At 45.9% G+C, this 20,693-nt stretch overlaps 1 protein-coding gene across 2 annotated transcripts; it reads right to left on the bottom strand.

Annotated features, from left to right (window-relative positions):
* Positions 1-973: 973 nt before the first annotated feature.
* Positions 974-11,002, bottom strand: SNX11 (sorting nexin 11). Of its 2 annotated transcripts, XM_007176384.2 has the most exons (8): positions 10,901-11,002; positions 8,772-8,831; positions 7,758-7,812; positions 7,226-7,312; positions 6,830-6,930; positions 4,833-4,928; positions 4,388-4,600; positions 974-2,482 (listed from the first exon to the last, which is right to left on the bottom strand). In XM_007176384.2, exons 3-8 carry the CDS (start codon positions 7,797-7,799, stop codon positions 2,209-2,211), a joined length of 813 nt encoding a protein of 270 aa, XP_007176446.1. In that variant the 5' UTR covers positions 7,800-7,812; positions 8,772-8,831; positions 10,901-11,002; the 3' UTR covers positions 974-2,208. The 2 variants fall into 2 exon arrangements, with proteins under 2 accessions (XP_007176446.1, XP_057392860.1); XM_057536877.1 differs by lacking the exon at positions 8,772-8,831 and having other exon boundaries at positions 10,901-10,995.
* Positions 11,003-20,693: the final 9,691 nt, after the last annotated feature.

Below are 20,693 nucleotides of genomic sequence, written 5' to 3'. Positions count from 1 at the left end.
CCCATGTTAATAGAAAAACTCTTCCCCTCTCAGGACATCTCTTTCCATGGTCTACACTCAACTCTGCACAAGACAGTGCAGGGATGGTGCCTGGCCTTAGATTAACTGAGGTGCTGTTGTATGCACTGCTGATAATGGATCACTAAAAAAGCCAAGAGTCAGAAAAATGGCATCCGTGTCTTTGAGCAGCTCCTGCTGTCCCAGCAGCCTACCCTGCTGGCAGAATTAGCTGCTGAGCACCAACTCCAGGAAGAAAAGGAGTGAACAGAAGAAGGCCAACCCAGCTTGCTGTTTTTTGGCTGAGTAGGGAATTGACACAGACCACCTCCGGCTCCTGTCTGGAAGTTTTGAAATCAGAGAGCTTCAAGCACAGCTGGGTTCACAGCTGCACCATTTGGAGCATTGGACTCATTAATATTCATGAGTCATCCCCACCAATCGGAAGAGTGGATGCCATTAGCTTAGCATCTGTCGGGTTTCTGTGAGGTTTGTGTATGGAGTTTTTTTCCCCTTTTAAATGAACTTCTTTTGACATTTTGGATTTGCCTCTGTAGGTTTTCTATCCTCGCCTTGCTCTGCTGCATCATATAAAGGAGAGACCCAGGGGAGGCGGGCAGGAAAGAGAAATGAGTCCCAGCAAGGGCTCCGCATCTGCCTGTTGACAAACTTTATTTCTCTTTCAGCACCTGGCACCTCAGACAGGCCGCGAGGATGGTAGCAGCATCAGGTAAATTATACCTAACAAGGTTCGTGCCCATAACTGTGAGAGGAGCTGGATCCTGACTCTTTGGAAGGCAATTCTTCCTCCAGTGGTGAACTTGAGCTGCACACACAATGCAGGAGAGCTGCAGTGCACGGCTCTGAACCATTATTTCCACGCTGATAAATTCATGATTTATGAAAGTAACTACTGCCAGCCCTCACTCCCTCCTCCACTGCTACAGCTTGTTAGACACCAATTGCAACAACAGTCTTAAATACTTGAATTTTATTTCAGGCCAAAACCCCTCAACTCTGAACTAAATGCCATGACAGTCCCACAGCATAGGCTGGTAGTAAAAGAGCCCAGAGACAGGGTGCGATGGCCAGAGGAGGGAGGAGTGGGCGAGAAGGGGAAGAACCACACACACAAACCCAAGGGCAGAGCAGGGCAGAATGCCAGCGGCACTCATCTCATACCAGCTCTGGCTCTCAGAGGAGAGAATTATGGCAGCAGGAGGGCAGAATGCCTCATTGTCTGAAGGAAGGCGTGTTGTTCCTCATCTCCATCCCCAGAGCCCTCTCTCCAGGCAGAAACAAAGCCCCTGCACCCCACTGGATTGAACATACGGCAATACAGCAGAGGGACACGCGGTGGCTGAAGCCTGGGGGCAGGGAGCTGTTACTAAGGGAGAAGAAAAGGATTCAAAAAAGAAAGGAGCCCATGCTTACCCTGCAGAGAAGACAGACGCATCTCCGCTTTATAACCAGAGAGACGGTGACAGCCCAGGGCATCCTTTCCAAAACAAAGCCCCTGAACCGGTCCCTTTCCTATGGCTGTGACCAAACCCTTCTCTTTCGTGGATGGCCACGAGCTATTTCATGGGTCTTGGCCCCATACAGCCAGGCCGAGGTCCTGGGATGCGCAGGAAACCCCAGTGACAGGAGTCACAGCACCGTTCCATTCAGTGGTATTAGTGGAGGAAAAGCAAGGAGGTGGGAGAATATTCACCCCCCTGTCCATGCAAGGAGGTAGGCAAGAGGCCAGCCTCCCAGAAACCAAGTGCTCCAGGGGCTGCAGCAAAAATAGAGCCAGTGGGAATACAATGACACAAGCATTTCTGTTGAACAATATTCGATATGGCAGCTTAAAATCTGCCACCTACAGGTCCCCAAAACCAGTCACCTGAGACAGTGCTCCTAGGCCCGTTTACAAACATCTAAAGAAATTCAGCTCCCAGGAGAGTAAATATGGGGTTTGGTTCAGAACCAACAACCCCTAGGCCTTGTGCTCAACTTATAAACATCCGCACAGTGTCTATTTCTATGGAAAAAGCTTTACGAGTTGTCACCGACCTCCACGCAACCAACGCGAGCAGAGGCCATGGTAAGACACGAAGCAGCCCAGCCTCCCCACCACCGGCCTGGGCCCAGCCCCACCCGACCAAGTCTCCCGGCCCACATCTCCTTCACCCGCCTCAGAGCAGAACCCAGAGCTCCAAGCAGAGCTCACTTTTCCAAAACTGTTTCCAACTGACCAGGATCCAAACGCACTGCATGGTCCCCTCCCATGGCCCTCCTCACAGGCTGAGGAGCAGAAATTCCCTCATCAGGTCTTGCAAAACCACAGCATGACGGAAAGGAAGGAGGTGGGAGAGGGGGGCTCTCCAAGGAAGGAGCCTCAGAGTCAACAACAGGAGCCCACACCTCGAAATTGTCCTTTTCTTCCCCGGGAGGCGGTGAGAGAGAGCTCCTCCTGCCCGATCTTGGGAGAAAGCAGCAACTGGAAAAGAGTGGGAAAGGGAAACGAAGGGCATGAACAGGTAAACAAAAATGAATGGACAACAAAAGGAGGTCTATCCATACAAAGAAATATTATTCGGCCGTAGAAAGGAATTAAGTGCTGATACACACTACAACACGGACACACCGTGAAAATGTACTACATGAAAGACGTCAGTCACAAAAGACCACATACTGTATGACTGACTCCGTTTCTGTGAAATGTCCAGAATATGCAAATCCATAGACACGTAAAGTAGACAGTGGTTGCCAAGGGCTGGGGGTTGGGGAAAATGGGGAGTCACAGCTAATGGGCACAAGGTTTCTTTGGGGGTGATGAAAACATTCTAGAATTGACTGTGGTGATAGGTGGCTGCACAACTTCGTGAATAAACTAAAACTACTGAATTGTACACTAAAAGGGTGAACTTTATGTATGTAAATATATCTCAATAAAGTTGTTATTTAAAGAAAATGGGGGGGACTTCCCTGGTGGTCCAGTGGTTAAGAATCCGCCTGCCAATGCAGGGGACACGGGTTCGAGCCCTGGTCCGGGAAGATCCCATAGCCCATGGAGCAACTAAGCCCGTGCACCACAACTACTGAGCCTGCGCTCTAGAGCCTGCGAGCCACAACTACTGAGCCCACGTGCCACAACTACTGAAGCCCACACGCCTAGAGTCCATGCTCTGCAACAAGAGAAGCCACTGCAATGAGAAGCCCGCGCACTGCAACGAAGAGTAGTCCCCGCTCGCTGCAACTAGAGAAAGCCCGCGCACAGCAAGACCCAACGCAGCCAAAAACAAAAAATAAATTTAAAAAAAAAATTAATTTTTAAAAAAAGAAAGAAAGAAAGAAAATGGGGGACTTCCCTGGTGGCGCAGTGGTTAAAAATCCGCCTGCCAATGCAGGAGACACGGGTTCGAGACCTGGTCTGGGAAGATCCCACATGTCGTGGAGCAACCAAGCCCGTGTGCCACAACTACTAGGCCTGCACTCCACAGCCCACGCGCCACAACTACTGAAGCCTGTGCGCCTAAAGCCCATGCTCCACGATAAAAGAAGCCACCACAGTGAGAAGCCCGCGCACTGCAAAGAAGAGTAGCCCCTGCTCGCTGCAACTAGAGAAAGCCCACACAGTAATGAAGACCCAACACAGCCAAAAATAAATAAATAAAATAAATTAACTTAGAGCTTCCCTGGTGGCACAGTGGCTAAGAATCCACCTGCCAATGCAGGGGACATGGGATCGAGCCCTGGTCCAGGAAGATCCCACATGCCACGGAGCAACGAAGCCCGTGTGCCACAACTACTGAGCCTGCGCTCTAGAGCCCACAAGCCACAACTACTGAGCCCGCATGCCACAACTACTGAAGTCCGCACGCCTAGAGCCCATGCTCCGCAATAAGAGAAGCCACCGCAATGAGAAGCCAGCGCACCGCAACGAAGAGTAGCCCCCGCTCGCCGCAACTAGAGAAAGCCCGTGCACAGCAACAAAGACCCAACGCAGCCAAAAATAAATAAATTTAATAAATTAAAAAAAAAGAGATCTAACGCTATTTTTAAAATTAATTAATTAATTAAAAAAATAACAATGCACTTTATTTTTAAAAAAAAGTAAAAGAAAACGGGGGTTGGGGGAGAGGATAGAGAACAAAACAAATAAGAAAGCCTTCTCTTCTTTCTCCTCAGGTTCCAATAGGAGAGCACGCTCCCCAGGGACGCGTTAGTAAAGACACAAGACCTTTGTGCATGGAATGAAAGAACCATGCACAAGGAGGCCGAGGCCCTTCTGAAAGGCCACCGACGCTGTGACCTTACTGCTTTCCCTACCAATGGACACGTCACTGGCCCAGGTTACAATAATCCTAGCCACTGGTGTCTCAAAATAGAGCACTTCAGTTACCTCTTAGGCTGGTCTCCTTTAGCCAGGTGAGAGGAGCCCCGCCTCTCTTCCTGGGCCCAGCCACAGTTTGACATAGCATAGCGAAGAATGGCATCGGAAACGGACATGGGGCTTCGGCCCTGGACACAGGCTTCTATCTCAGGCACCGAGAGCTGGCTTTGCAGGAAGAGGTGTAACTGGCTGTCTGACAGGAGGACCACACTCTGCAGGACCCTGGGGCAAACACAGGTAGGGCAACACAGAGCATCACCCCGAGCAGTGGCTCTCCCCAGCCCATCCTCTGAAGGCCTTGTGGCTTGAGTGAGCACTGAAGGCACAAGGGTGCAAGAAAGGCATCTGACACAAATGTGCCTGTATGTTCACAGGGGCCATCCTGCCCGGCACACACACCTCACCCCCCAGCCCCTCCCCAGGAGGCAAGTGCTAGCCCGCCAAGTCCACTCACTTTTCGAGAAAGTGCTGCAGACCTTGTCGTCGCTTCTCAATGAATTCATCTGAGCTGCCAAAGAAGGTTGACTTCCCAGGAAGTTCAGGTACAGGCCTGTGGGATCACATAATGTAACACGCCCAAGATAAGTAACATCCAAGACAGTCATTCCAGTCCCCGATCAAGGAAATCCCCTAAAAAGAGGCGCAAATCAATACAAACAGCATTTAATAAGGTGGCAGGGGAAGGAGACTAACACCGACTGACTGCATGCGTGTGTCAGGTACTGTAAATGTTTTTTTTTTTTTTTTTTTTTATTTATTTATTTATTTATTTTTGGCTGTGCTGGGTCTTTGGTTCGTGCGAGGGCTTTCTCCAGTTGCGGCAAGTGGGGGCCACTCTTCATCGCGGTGCGCGGGCCTTTCACTATCGCGGCCCCTCCCGTCGCGGGGCACAGGCTCCAGAAGCGCAGGCTCAGCAGCCGTGGCTCACGGGCCCAGCCGCTCCGCGGCATGTGGGATCCTCCCAGACCAGGGCTCGAACCCGTGTCTCCTGCATTAGCAGGCAGATTCTCAACCACTGCGCCACCAGGGAAGCCCTGTAAATGTTTTAATTTAACCTTACTTCGTTTAACACTCCCCAAAACCCCGTGAGAAAGATATTAGTGTCCCCAATTTAGTGGTAAGGAAATAGAAACAGAGAAGTTAAGTAAATTTCCCCGTGTCACACAGCTAGTAAGTAAGCAGCAGAGTTGGTATTTGAACCAAGTCTATGACTTAAAAACTCCATGCTGCTGGATTACACTGTTTACAAAGCCCATTCCCACCATCACCTATTACTGAAAAAGGAAGAAACTTGGACACAGAGACATGGAGAATGATGGGTCCTTCTGTGTAAATTAAGACTACCTTCTCCAGCCCTGGAAGGTCACATGCTTGGAATTTTCTAAAAGTAGTCGAGTTGCAGCAAATCATCCACAAACTCTTCAAGCCTCCCTAGCCTCTCCTGTGAAGCATGGCACATGCTTTAAAAATGGCAGGCCAGGGCTTCCCTGGTGGTGCAGTGGTTGAGAATCTGCCTGCCAATGCAGAGCACAGGGGTTCGAGCCCTGGTCTGGGGAGATCCCACATGCCGTGGAGCAACTAGGCCCGTGAGCCACAACTACTGAGCCTGCGCGTCTGGAGCCTGTGCTCAACAAGAGAGGCCGCGATAGTGATAGGCCCGTGCACCGCGATAAAGAGTGGCCCCCGCTTGCCGCAACTAGAGAAAGCCCTCGCACGGAAACGAAGACCCAATACAGCAAATAAATTAATTAATTAAATAAATTAATTAAAAATGGCAGGCCAGACTAGAAGATGCAGGGTCTGTTCAAAGAAAGTTCCAACTAACTTATTAGGGCCTGACCCATGATAATGGCCTCATCAGTCCCACATGTTAACTAACTGGCTACGTCATCAACAGGGTCACCAGAGCATTCAGTGACCACACTGTGGTGGAATCACTGTCCTAAACTGTCTCAAGTTTTAGGACTTATTTGAAGTACGCAGGTGAGGAGTGAACAATACTGCTTTTCCTAAGGCTCTCAGTCTGTTATAACTCTGGATAGAGGTCTCTACACAAAAAGGAAAAAAAAAAAAATCACAATTTTTTATATATCAAATGGATGGGAACACCACCTGTCAAATTATTCCAGAGGCTAAAAAGCTTCTCATAACCAGTGCAGCACACTTAAAAAGCCAGCAGTACCTTTCTTTAGCCCTAGACTATTTAGCCCTATGCATGTTAAAAAAGAAAAATATTTTTCAGATTTATTTGGCTTTGTTAGGTCAAAATATTAGAAATAAGAAAGCTGTCTTACTTTTTTCACTGACTTGAAAACATAATTTAAGAATACATTTCTCAATGTCCTTAGTACCTGGCAAGTTGCCAAGTTTTTTTCATTGTAAATTCCAATTGCCAAGTAAGCATCTGAAAAGCCAGTCTCAGACACAAGAAGAAAACAAGAGCAAACTCACACTAAACCAGCGTTTCTCTGTAGCTGCTTTCTCAGCCACACAAACTCTCGGTAGCGGCGACGCACACAGGATGTCTTAGCAGTAAAAGCCTTGCTGTTGGTCTACAGGAGGCAGCACATGAAAAGGCTTTAGTGGGAAAAGCCCAAGTTCACATGAACTCCCCATCGTCACTCTCACTAAGGACCCAAGCCACCAGGCCACAGTCCTGATCGAGGGCTCCAAGCAGAGCAAGGTGCCACCAGGCAGCCTGAAAACAACTCACAGGCAAACCCCAGGCTCTCTTTCCTCTCCTCCCTCCTTTACTTCTGTCAAAACATCCATAAACAGATTCTGCCTCAAGACTGGCCCTCAGCCCTGGAGGGTGTTGACCCCAATATCAAAATCGGATGCACTTACGTGAAGGAATATCTTATAATCCACGTAAGAATTCCAGGAGCCCTCATTCTGCACGCGGGGGTCCTGAACACGCACGGTGATCACCTCCTGGAGGGAAGAAAGGCTCCTTTAGCTTCAGCTCAGCCACACAGTAAGGCGGCCTCGACACACAGGTTGCCAGATTTTTCCACTCAACACCAACTTTCATTCATTCATTTGTTCATTTATTCATTCAATTCGGCAAATATTTATTGACCACCCTGTATGTGGCAGGCACTGTGCTAAGGCACTGGGGTAGAACAAGAACAAGAGACAAAAATCCTTGTCCTTATGAAGCTTACATTCTAGTACATTCCAACGAATGGAAGTTAGTGAAAATGGAACCTCATTTCCCAGTAATGCCTTTACTACTGATTTCCCTCTCCTGGCTTGACCTTGAGCTCATCAGAACCACCAAAGTATTACTCTCAGAAGAACACTACCAAGCAATATCTGAATCTCCCAAATCCCCTCAAACTTTTACCCACCTGTTCCCCGGGGACCACATGCTTACCTCCTGCTCTTGGTTCTCCAACATTCTACACCAAAAGCCCATTGGAAGAAAACATCTGATGAGGGACAGAAGACACAGGATCAATCACTGTTAGTATACGTCTACTCTTATCTCTCTTGGCCAGGGCAAAACCCTGAAAATTTTTAATCGACACCCCCCTGGGGAAATCCAGGCAACTTTTTTATTCTTGTGTAAAACTTAAGAGGAAGCAAAACAATTCCGCTACATGAGCTAGGTGCCAAGCTAAAAGCCCTGGGGGATTTGCCTCCCTTCTCAGACCATGGCGGGGACCCTGAACCAGGCCACATCTAGCGAAAACATGTTCAGGTCTACACACTGTCGCCTCAGGCAGCCAGAACAGGCAGGCTGAGTCATAAAACCTTTCTGCCTGAGAACTGCAGGCACAGCAGTGTCCATGGGCACACACAGCACAGCTCTAAGTGAGCCTAACATTGCCCCCTCCCAGCTGTTTAGAGACAACCAAAACCCCACAAACGCCTTTGCTCCTAAGTCTCTCTTTGTCTTGCTAAGCACAGTCACCGCCCCAGAGGCAGATCTCAGAGTTGGGGAGTTCCGGGGGCACCTGAGTGGGTTGCCCAGTTGTGACCTTCCCTTATCTAATCCCATCTCCAGAACCCAAGCCAATGGTTCTGATCATTTCCTCTCTCGACATGCAGTTTATACCACTGCCCAAGCACCCCACAGCTGCACAGGTCGACTCAGGATGTTTTCCACTCCTTTGCAAAGATTCATTAAAGCCTAAGCCACTGATTTCCCCCAGTGTGGCAGTTTACATGTGCAGCGACATCGCCCACTCCAACAAGGGGACCATGAAGGCTGCAGCACAGGATTACTCAAGTCCAAAGGGGCCCATGATGTCACCTTCTGTTAAAATACAGCACTGATCTTTTTACTCCTAGAACCACTCCAACAGCATCCACTCTGGCTGCCGCCTCCACCCCATTCTCCTCTCAAGAGTGGAACAATAAGGTTTAATATCCCTTTCCAATTTACCTTGAAATGAAAACTGAGTTCAGCCAATATGTACTGCCAACAAATGATCCAGGCTGGCTCCTGGGAAAACAAGACTATCTCTGAGCTCTCCCTCTCCTCTCCCCATGCCCATTCACACACCCACTCATTTTTACAGTCCCACAATTAATTTTAAACACATTCTCTTATTAGTTCTGCCTTACCATTAGAAGAGTGTGTAATGAGTTTCCTTCTACTTTATGTTGTGCTAACACGGCTAACATTTCAAGAGAAGGGGAACTCATTTACACCATAAAATTAGCAGAGCACACAGCTTTTCCAGTCTTTTTCAGTACACCAGAAGGTCTCTTCACACACAGACACTGCACGCAGAGATGAAGCTGCATGATATAGGACAAAATTGGGCTACACAGTCGAGCAAACTGGAAATTTTGTGATTGCAATGCCATCTTCAACAGTATTCTTGCTGACATTCTGATTTTTCAGCTGATGCAATCACCACTGCAAAGGGGTCCTGAACTGAAAGGCGGGAAATCCCAATTCCGTAACAACTGATGTATAACATCCTGGCTGTAAGCAAATGGCTGTGATCAAAAAGAGCAGGCCAACTCACTGTGAACAATCAACCTCCTAAGATTTAAACAAAATTTTTTTTTCTCTTCTCTTTTCAGGCATTTGGTAAATTGCCAGCACAGGAGCAGAGTCAAATACACTGAAGTGTCTTTCCACAAAAATAACGATAGGAGAGATGATGACAAGGAAATCCACACACTCAGTAGAGCTCACACATCTCCAGTGCCTTGAAAGGTTTGCCAAATTCAGAACAATAATTTAGTAACTAAATGGTCATCATTCTCAGGCTCAAGAAGAGTTTGCCTAAGGCTCTGAAAGCAAGCTCCTCTCCTTTCCTTTGGGGCTTATACCACTTAGAAACAAATAGCTATAAACTGGCTTTAAAAAAAACCCTAGGACCTCCCAAGATGCTATATACTTAAAACTAAGTTTAAAGGGCACTAAAAAAGTTTCAATTGTAACTTTCCTTAAAAACAATGGAACAAACACAAAAACCTATACTTCAAGTAATAATTTCTAGCAACTACTATTCTCCATCAGCTTCCTCCCTGTAGATGCCACTCCTCAGGAGGAAATGAAGCTCATTTCTGCCCTTGGAGGGGAAGGAGGAAGTTCTTAATTTTAGCAGTATGATCTGGGAGATGCATCTATGTGTCATCCAACTAAGGATAGAGTCAGTGATCCTCTCAGCTACTTATGCAACTCACTCAGCGCTAGCTACATTTCCTGGGCCCTTTCAATCATATCTGAAGTTTCCTTTACTTTCTCCACCTGTACCAGCACCAGTATCTCCGGGTAAAATCCAGCTGTTTGCTGTTTACAAAGTAGATTCCTTGTAAAGCTTTCCTATGTCTCAACAATTCAAGGCAGCAGTTCAAGGCTTTAGCTCCACCATTTTCACTCCCATTTAAACTACTTAAAGAGCCATGTTAAAAAAACAAATCAGGTGATAACTTTTATATTGAGCCACCGAGACTCCCATCCTTTCTTACTCATTCTTCAGCCCTGTGGTGCCAGATGGCAACTCAAAAAGCTCTCCTTCCGAAACACCCACAAGTGGTAGAAGCAGATCCCCTGTCTGACCAAGCTCTGCCTATTCTCAACTATTCTTTGCTCCATTCTTTTGTTCATGTGTAACTTGCCAGTCTTTCCACTTGCAGGTTAAGTAACAAAGGCAACCACAATCTAGCACAAGAGCCTTCTGTGTCCCCGTAAAATACCTGCCATTACTCCTAGTCCTAGTGTTTGGGTAAATGTAGCCAAACTCTTTTACTCCGGCCACACACACACACACACACACCCCCACCCCGTATTCCTAACGAACTAGGAGCAAAAAGGCCACATGGTCCTTATTCTCCTTTGCCTACTAAGCTTGGGGAGTGGGAAGGAAAGATGCTTTATACTTTAAAAATAAATGGAAAAGCCGGGTTTCCTTCCTTGGATCCCAAGTAAGCACCCGCCTTCATCCCGGGAGGTGAGACTGCTCGTTCCCTAGGATGGCCAGCGAGGTCGCCAACCCAAGCGCCACTGCTGACTCTCAAGCCCGCAGCTTGAGCGTAGCGCCCACGCCCCCTCACCTGAGAGCAGCACCCACTCCCCACAGCGACACCGCCAATGCCCCACCATACAGTAAGACTCTAGGCTTCTCCTTCCGGGTGAGCGGCCGGCGCCCCGGTGCACGACGGGAGAAGGTTGCCGGCAAGCCAATCCCGGGTGCCCAGGACGCCCGGCCCCCGCAGGCCCGGGCTCTTAGTGGCAGCCCCGCTCCCGGGGCGGAGCGCTCGACCCCGCCCAGGCCCTGGTTGCAGTCGGGATCCCCCTCTCACTTGGGACGCTGCTCGGTGAACGCGGGCGAGGGAGGAGAAGGGGCTCTGACGTCCAATCCGGAGCCGCGTCCCTCCCATTGTTGTCAGGCCCAGCCAATCAGCGGCCAGGAAGCGTCCCTAGAGGTCCTAAAGTGGGTCTGAGGGCAGAGATGGTGCTGAGCGTGGGAGGGTTCTGAGAGTGGAAGCCTCGCGAAGTCTGGAGAGAGTCCCCGGGGAACTGGAACCCGTAGCTGCCAGTTCCCCGGCGGAGTTACCAAGGGGATGCCAACTCAGATTCGAAAACCAGATTGTCCGAACAAAACCCGAACTGAGGACGTTCCAACAATCACTAGTTTCCCTTGCGATACAAGCCTAAGGAAGGATCGTGCAGCTACTTAATAAGAAAGAAATATCCGTTGACTATGATGAAGACTTTTTTTTAATGTTGTTGAAATGTCTTTTAACTATCTGCTTAAAGATAATTTTAGCAAAGGTAATTTCAAGGAAAAAGTTATAGTCACAAATACAATCTCTGGAGTTAGAAGACCGGGGTACAATAACCAGCACTACACTGACCATATGGCCTTAAACTGGTCTTAAATCTTTATGTCTTAGTTTCCTCTTCTGTAAGGTGGAGCTAGCTCATAAGGTAAGGTGCACGTACCACAAAGCAGCTTTTCTCAAACGTGTTGTTCTCAGGATCCTTTTACATTCTTACAAAAGATTAAGGACCCCAAAGAGCTTTTGTTTATGTGGGATGTTCACCGGATTAGAAATTTAAATTGAGAAATTAAAAAACATTTATTAATTCTCCTAAAACTAATAATTAACCATTACATGTGAACATAATATGTTTTATGAAATATAACTACACTTTCCAAAAAAAAAATTGAGTAGAGTGGCATTATGTTACAATTTTGCAAATCTCTTATGTTTGGCTTAATAGAGGACAGCTGGATTCTCATATTTGCTTCCCCATTCGCTCTGTTATGCTGTTGTTTTGGACTAAGAAATGCAGAAAATCTGGTCTCGCACAGATACATAGCCGGAAAATGGAGAAGTATCTTTAGCCTTCTCTGATAATTGTGGATACTCTTCTTTTTTAATCCAAAAATGTCATATTATTAGTCACTCTCTGAGCTGTTACATGGGAGCAAGTGGGGTGTGCATGGGGACCGTTGATGGCAGGGGCTTCCGGGTTGCCAGGGGTAAGTACAAGCTCACACTGGACACCAGGCTGTCTACCAGATTGGAGAGATGAAGGAGTTTGGAGAAATTTGTCATTTTATCTGGAACGATCTGAGGGAAGGTCCTGCTGCCAAGTCTTGGAGCCAGCCATGCCTTTCACCTCCAATTCGTGTGAGATGCCGTGGGTATCCACACAGGTGGCCCCAATGGTTCTGTGCTGAAAAGAAAGTTACTATTTCCCAGATGCTACTAACAGTGGAAGAACTACAGGAAAGGTTCCGTGGTGATGGCAGTCAGGTGGGCCCCTGCAGAAGGCTGTCAGGTGAGCATGAGCACCTGTGGGGTGTGGGGTGCCAGCGTCCTCCTCCTCAGAGGGAGGGCAGCCAGGAAGTCATGAAACTCATCGAAGAAGTGTTCTGGATACAGAACTTACTCTAGGCCCCGCTTGGGATGGGGCAGTTTGTTTACTAACTTGCAAGTTACTTCTTAGATTGCTCAGCCATTTCATTTGGAACACTTTTTTGGAATTGAGGGATCAAATTTTCCGAGTGAAAGTATCTCATTCATTAGGGCCAGCCAGAGACCTTTTCAGCATTCTTCCAAACTTGGAGAATGCAGGGAGTGTCTAGCCTCCAGCCACTCTCAGTGGGTCTTGCCCACCCCATTTCCATTTTGCTTTTGTTAGAGGCAAGAGGGAAGTTGGCCATTGTCTGCTTAGGGCTAGAAAGCATCAGGCTGTTCCTGGAATCTCTATTCAGTTGGAAGAGTGGGACAACCCCATTGGGTACCACAAGGTCAGTCTTGATGTGGAAGGCCCCACTGATGGTGGCTGATTTCTAAGTAGGAGGGCAGTCAGTGCAGGGGGTGTGAGCCTCTATGCTCCCCACCCCTGAGCAGCTCTTTTAAACATCTTATATGCTCAGGATTCACTTAACAAGTTTTAAAAAAAACCAGGGACTTCCCTGGTGGCGCAGTGGTTAAGAATCCGCCTCCCAGTGCAGGGGACACGGGTTGGAGCCCTGGTCTGGGAGGATCCCACATGCCACGGAGCAATTAAGCCCGTGCACCACAACTACTGAACCTGCTCTCTAGAGCCTGCAAGCCACAACTACGGAGCCCAAGTGCCACAACTACTGAAGCCCACACGCCTGGAGTCCATGCTCCGCAACAAGAGAAGCCACCACAATGAGAAGCCTGTGCACTGCAACGAAGACCCAATGCAGCCCCAAAAAATAATATAAATAAATAAATAAATAAAATAAAAAATTTGTAAAAAAACAAACAAACAAACCCTGCTGCGGGGCATAGGTGCCAAGGAAGAGAAGTATAGAATTTCAGGGAGAACAGAAACTTGCTCTGGACTCAGCGCTCTTTCATGGCAGAAAGAGATGTCTCTAGACCCTATAGATTCACAGTAGAAAACCATAAGCAGGTTTGGAAAAAAGAATTCCCTTCCTCACACCGAAGTTTTCAGTAAAAGAACAGATCTTTTCTTCTCTCTGGAGGCTGGCTTTTTTCAACTGCAAGGCTGGTACTGGCAGGTCCACCATCAAGGGGGAAATAGATTTCCTTAACATTCCTCAGGATCGCATCTCCACTCTGGCTGGAAGAGCTCAGTCCCTGTGGGCTCTTGACATTGCCCAGAGCTCTGGAGACGTGTTCGTCCACTACGCTGCTAGCTGCTAATGTCCCCTTGGAAATAGGTGAAAAGGACACAGCAGGAATTCCATTCAGTCTTGATAGGGCTTTGCATCTGGACAGCGGTCTTCCTCACTTCTTCCATCGTGACACGGGGGAGCGCTTAATTCTCGACCATCAGCGGAGACACAGCAAGATGCTATGGCTAGGCAAAAGTGCGTTTTGATGGCCAGAGCTGCGAGAGCTACTTGAGCCACTTTAAAGCAAAGCAGCTCAGTGCTGACCCAAGCAGGGCCTCTGGATAATCTTATTTGATACTAGCAAAACTCCAGAAATGATAGATTCTTTTTTAAAAAAATATTTATTTATTTGGCTGCGTCGGGTCTTAGTTGCGGCATGGGGGATCTTCCGTTGCCACGTGGAGGATCTTTAGTTGTGGCATGCGGGATCTATTTCCCTGACCAGGGATCGAGCCCAGGCCCCCTGCATTGGGAGCATGGAGTCTTAGCCACTGGACCACCAGGGAAGTCCCTATTCAGTATTTTAAAAATCACATTTATTAAAATCATCACTGATCTCATCCCTCTTGTGAAGCCGTCAAACTCACTGGTGGATACCACATTTTCCTGTAGGATCAGAAAAGTTTTCCCTTCTTTTCTAGGTTCTTTAGCTGGTCCGCTAATTAAATTGAAGTAAGATAAATTAACAGGAGAAAATACAATTTTGTACTTAGGGGAGCTCCATAAAAATGAGACCCAAGGGCAAGTTAGGCAATTGAGACTTATATGCCATCCTGAGCTGAAGACTGGGATAGGGGCCTGGGGCTTCAAAAGGGGGAGGGCAATTCACAGGACTAGAAGAAGAGCAGATATTTGGTAATTAGAAGTTTGCCCAACCATGCTTGTAAGTCTTTCAGATAAAAAAGTTATCCCTGGTCGTAGCTCTTTTTCTGATACAGACCCTGTATCTAAATTCTATTAGGTAGTTAGGGACAGGTAAAAGTTTTTCCTAAGTCTGCTGGGTGTTACTGCCTTCAGCTCGAAATAATCCACATGCCAAAGTACCATATTTAGGGGTGGCATATTCTGCTCCCCTTCAGCACATATTCTAAAATTCTAATTTTTGCTTGAAAGCTCAAATTTTATCATTGGCAGAAATACTTTCTTTTCCTTAAAGTGACAGTTTCATTTCATTCAAATACCCAAGTCGAATAACCATAGTTTTTGTCATTCTTTCCCACAAAATGGTATTCTATGAAAAAAAGCAGCTAGTTCAATTCATACATCTCAGACAATTACACAACTGTGTACTTCAGTAATTCGCAGAAGTGCTTTATGTACATGTCACATTTCATCATATAGAACATTAAAAGACACATACTCTAGGAGAAAGATTTCATAAAACTAATCATTTGTACTGCTTCATCAAGGATAGTCTTAAGTGGGACTTCCCTGGTGGTGCAGTGGATAAGACTCCGTGCTCCCAATGCAGGGGCCCTGGGTTCGATCCCTGGTCAGGGAATTAGATACCACATGCATGCCACAACTAAGAGTTTGCATGCCACAACTAAGGAGACTGACTGCCACAACTAAGGTGCCCACGTGCTGCAACTAAGGAGCCTGCCTGCCGCAACTAAAACCTGGCACAACCAAATTAATTAATCAACTAATTTTTTTAAAAAAGGACAGTCTTAAGTGAAAGTGGCTTCTTAATTCTTTTACTGCCTAGGTGTGGCAGTGAAGAATACAAGTACAGGGACTTCCCTGGTGGCACAGTTGTTAAGAATCTGCCTGCTAACACACGGGACACAGGTTCGAGCCATGGTCCCGGAAGATCCCACATACCACAGAGCAACTAAGCCTGTGCACCACAACTACTAAAAGCCTGCACTCTAGAGCCCGCGAGCCACAACTACTGAGCCCGCGTGCTGCAACTACTGAAGCCCGCGCGCCTAGAGCCTGTGCTCCACCACGAAAGAAGCCACCACAATGAGGAGCCTGCACACCGCAGCGAAGAGTAGCCCCTGCTCACCACAACTAGAGAAAGCCTGCGCAGCAATGAAGACCCAACACAGCCAAAAATAAATTAATTAATTAATTTTAAAAAAAAACCAACAAGTATAGTACAAGTTGGTGCCACACTGCCTTGATTCATCCTAATATGCCAGAAGTTTCATCCACTTTTACACAATCAGTGAAAATACCAACACAATGAAAAAGAGCAAATAATGTCTTAATATCATTATGAAAATAGTTTTGACCATGCAGACTCCCTGAAGCCAACTTAGGCACTCCCAGAGTGTGTGGACTATACTTGGAGAACCACAGAATATATCTGTAGAATATATCCACCCATTCAACAAACATTTATTGAGCCCTTTCTACGGTCTAGGCACTATTTTAGGCATTAAAAGTAAAGCAGTGAGCCAAATAGGAAAGTACCCTGATCTGCTGGAGCTTGACTCAATAAGTGTTTTAAAATAAATTCATTAAATAACTTTAATGAAATATAGGTTTCACAAATAGGCAGTGCCCCATCTCTGGCTCATTTTTTCAACATTAATTTCTTTTCTTTTTTTTTTTTTTTTTTAATTTTATTTATTTATTTATTTTATTTATGGCTGTGTTGGGTCTTCGTTTCTGTGTGAGGGCTTTCTCTAGTTGTGGCAAGTGGGGGCCACTCCTCATTGCGGTGCGCAGGCCTCTCACTGTCGCGGCCTCTCTTGTTGTGGAGCACAGGCTCCAGACGCACAGGCTCAGTAATTGTGGCTCACGGGCCTAGCTGCTCTGCGGCATGTGGGATCTTCCCAGACTAGGGCTCGAACCCGTGTCCCCTGCATTGGCAGGCAGACTCTCAACCACTGCGCCACCAGGGAAGCCCCACAACATTAATTTCTAATACTTGATAATGGGGCCCATCTTTGTTGCACTTGAAATGCTAGCAAATCACAGCACTCCAAGCAGTGATCCCTTCACTCACGTGAGAAAAACCAATCAATGTCAGGGCTATGGGTGCATGATTTGAGAAGTATAGGTAATTAGAGTTCAGTTACTACCTGGAAGTCACATGAGAATCAGACTGACCAGGGGAGGTAAGAGAGACAGATCGCTCTTAAGTATATTTGCCTTTTAAAAGAGAATGCTTGTTAACCCCAAATGAATAAAAATCTTTAACAATAGAATCTCAAGTAGTAGTCAAAATGAAACAAAGAATCTCATACCCATTAGGATGGCTGCTATCAAACAAAACAAAAAACAAGACAACAAACGTGTGAGGGTATGGAGAAATTGGAACTGTTGTGCACAGTTGGTGGGAATGTAAAATGGTGCAGCCACTGGAGAACTATGGATTTCCTCAAAAAATTAAAAATAGAATTACCAATGATCCAGCAATTGCACTTCTGGGTGTATAACCAAAATAATTGAAAGCAGGGTCTGGAAGAGATATTTGTACACCCATGTTTACCTAAAACCTGGAAGCAACCCAAGTGCCTAAGAACAGATGAATGGATAAGCAAAATTTGATATATACAAACGGTGGGGGCTTCCCTGGTGGCACAGTGGTTAAGAATCCGCCTGTCAATGCAGGGGACACGGGTTCAAGCCCTGGTGCGGGAAGATCCCACGTGCCGCGGAGCAACTAAGCCCGTGCGCCACAACTACTGAGCCTGTGCTCTAGAGCCCACAAGCCACAACTACTGAAGCCCGCGCGCCTAGAGCCCGTGCTCCACGAGAGAAGGCAGTGCAATGAGAAGCCTGTGCACTGCAACGAAGAATAGCCCTACTCGCCGCAACTAGAGAAAGCCCATGTACAGCAATGAAGACCCAACGCAGCCAAAAATAAAATAAATAAATTTATTATTTTTTTAAATGGGACATTCTTCAGCCTTAAAAAGGAGGAAATTTTGACGTATGCTATACCATATGTCCATATGAATCTTGAGAACATTATGCTTATGAAATAACCCCATCACAAAAAGACAAATACTGTATGATTCCACTTATATGAGTACTTAGAGTAGTCAAAATCATGAGACAGAAAGCAGAATAGTGATTGCCAGGGCCTGGAGGAAGGGAGGAATGAGGAGTTATTGTTTAATGGGTATAGTTTCAGTTTTACACGATGAAAAAAGTTATGGAGATGGATGGTGGCAATGGTTGCACAACATTATGAATGTATCTAATTTTTTTTAATGTTTTATATATTTTACCATAATTTTTTAAATTGTGGAAAAAATTAAACAAAGAATTTCAGACAGTGCAGAGGAAAATATTTTATAAGTCCTGTACTTCCTCCACTCCTTAAATCACATTTCAGAAGCAGCTATCTACTGTACTTAAAATAACTACTGTGTACTGAGGGCCAGCTATGTGCCATTCCCTTTACACATTACTGTTAATCCTACAGAAATGCTGCATGTTAGGTCTTAAATAATACTTTCATATTTTAGATTTTCATGGAAGCTGCTGAGGCTCAAGAAGTTAAGCGGCTTGTCCAAAGTTACACAGCAGGCAAATAATAGAGACAGAATTGAATCCAGTTCAGCCTGATACCAAGTCCTTGTTCTTTTTTGCAACATCACACTTCCTCCTTTCCCCTAATTCCTGTGATTTTGGAAACTTCATATGACAGACATATTTCCTGTTAGGCATGAGCAATGTCACTTCGAATGTTGTCTTGAGCAAGATCATTATGACTGAGTTGCCATTACCCTTAGAAAGAAAAGAAACCCTGAAGGTCTGAATAGTTTAAAATGTCATCATTCTTATGGGAAGAGAAAAGAACTAAATCCATTTAATCCCAAAAGACTTTCAAAAAAGATTTTGTTAGTGCAGAAACTTGGAGGCTTGAGAGTTTGACATCCATCCCTGGCAGAATTCCAGAACAGATGATTAACAAGAGAGCTCTTAGTTGATTGAAGATTAGCATAAACCGGTGTCGCTCTGCTACCTAAAAAGAGAAGGTGACCTTTGACTCACTTAATTCAAGAATGATGTAGAGCACCAGGGCCATGATGGCTCCCTCTACTTTGAAATATGCTTATAAGAGGCAGAATTTAACAAACTAGATGTGCTAGATCTGAAACTGTTGTTCTATGATATACAGTTTAAGAAAATGGTGACATTTAGCTTAGAAAAGAGAACATGAAGGAACTTAAGGAACATGAAGGTGGAATTTCAATACTAGAAGTACAATATGAAAGAGGAATTAGGTTAACAGAAGAGAACTGTGTGCTGCTACAGAAGCCAGAAGTAAGGAAATAGGTGGCATTTACATGGGGAAGCAGAATTCAGCTCAGTATGAGGAACTGGGGATAACAGCATTTTATGCAGGCAGAAATATGGTTTTGGAGTTAGAAATAACATCAAATCTTGATTCCAACACTTTCTTGCTGAATGACATTGGACGGGTTACACAGCCTCTGAGACTTTTCTGCAAAATGGAAATAGCAATTCCACCTTCCGGGGTTGATGTCAGGATTAAATAGCATTAATCAAGGACTTAACAAAATTCCCAGCTAGTAGCTAATAGTATTACAACTAAGTTTCTCATCATTAAAATTATTAAAAACAGAATAGGGCACTTCAGGAGGGAACAAATAGATGAATTTTTGCCTCTTCATGGACACCCAACCCAAAAATGTCTCCAGAACTGCCTCTTCTCTGCTCTCACAGCTCTTTTAGCAAAACTCTTTTATGATATTGCTGGGCTGGGTTTCTTACATGGCAATTCTCCAGAATCCTGCACAGTACCTGGCTCAGCAAAACTGTTATATAAATGCAGACTCCTGCATTCTGGGGTGGAGTGCAGTAGACTAGTTGCCTTTTTCCTTTCCCTCTGATTAGGATGTTTGAATTCCAGGTAAGGGGGAAAACATCACCTTGGTGGTAGAAGTTCTATTTAGTTCCTGATTGGATAAGGAAAAGTAGAGTAAGGGGGGAGATCGAAAAACCCTACAAATCTGATGTGAAGAAAAGAGATGAAGGAACTCTTGATCACCTACATTTTCTGTCAGGTAGGAGAAGAACATATTAATTCATTTAATCATTTAGTCAACAAATGTTGATTGACTACTGTAATGCTAGGGATTGACTACTGTATGCTAGGGGCTGTACTGGGCCAAGGTTTCTGCCCTTACTGGAGTGGTGTTTTGAGTCCAAGAGAGAAGACAGACATGACAATAAAGTGGGGTGAATATTACGATGAGACCAAATTTCCACATGAGCAGGTTTGGGGACAGCAATCTAGTTGATATTAAAAGAACTAGAACACTTGTCTCAAAGAATAAGAAACATGTCTTTTTGCCTATTTCTGTGTTTCTTTGGGGAGGCTGGGTGAGGGAGGGGTGTTCATGGATAATGGGGGTTTTGGCACTAAAGCCACCCATTGGTGCAGCCAATGAGATACCATGATGACACCTACCAGGCGGACCTAACCTAGCCTAAGGGGTCAGGGAAGGCCTCGAAAGGGAAGTACTGTAATCTCAACGCCGAGAAGTAGGAGCCTTACAGAGATCTGGTGAGAAACCTGTTATAAGATTCAAATTTTTCAAGGATGTGAACTGTCCAGAAGTGGTTGATTTTTCACACCAAGCATGAGACTCGCTTGTAAAAACACACGTTTTAATTTTCTAGGTTGCAGCTTCTTAAACTGCAGACGCTTCGGAGGCACTAGCTATTGAAGAACTAAGTAAAACTCGAAACCCTCGCAAACTGTGCGTGGCACCGTGGAAGGCGCG

The sequence above is a fragment of the Balaenoptera acutorostrata genome, chromosome 20, assembly GCF_949987535.1.
Source record: "Balaenoptera acutorostrata chromosome 20, mBalAcu1.1, whole genome shotgun sequence".
Lineage (NCBI taxonomy): Eukaryota > Metazoa > Chordata > Mammalia > Artiodactyla > Balaenopteridae > Balaenoptera > Balaenoptera acutorostrata.
The sequence above is the reverse complement of the archived record's forward strand: the minus strand, read 5'-3'. Positions and strand labels throughout refer to the sequence as shown.

Coding starts and splice junctions, on each gene's coding strand:
- SNX11 (XM_007176384.2), bottom strand. CDS start 7,799: ATGGGCTTTTGGTGTAGAATGTTGGAGAACCAAGAGCAGGAG. Junction 6,931..7,225: donor ATTATAAGATATTCCTTCAC/GTAAGTGCATCC, acceptor TGCCTCCTGTAG/ACCAACAGCAAGGCTTTTAC. Junction 2,483..4,387: donor AAAGGAGACCAGCCTAAGAG/GTAACTGAAGTG, acceptor ACTCTTTTCCAG/TTGCTGCTTTCTCCCAAGAT.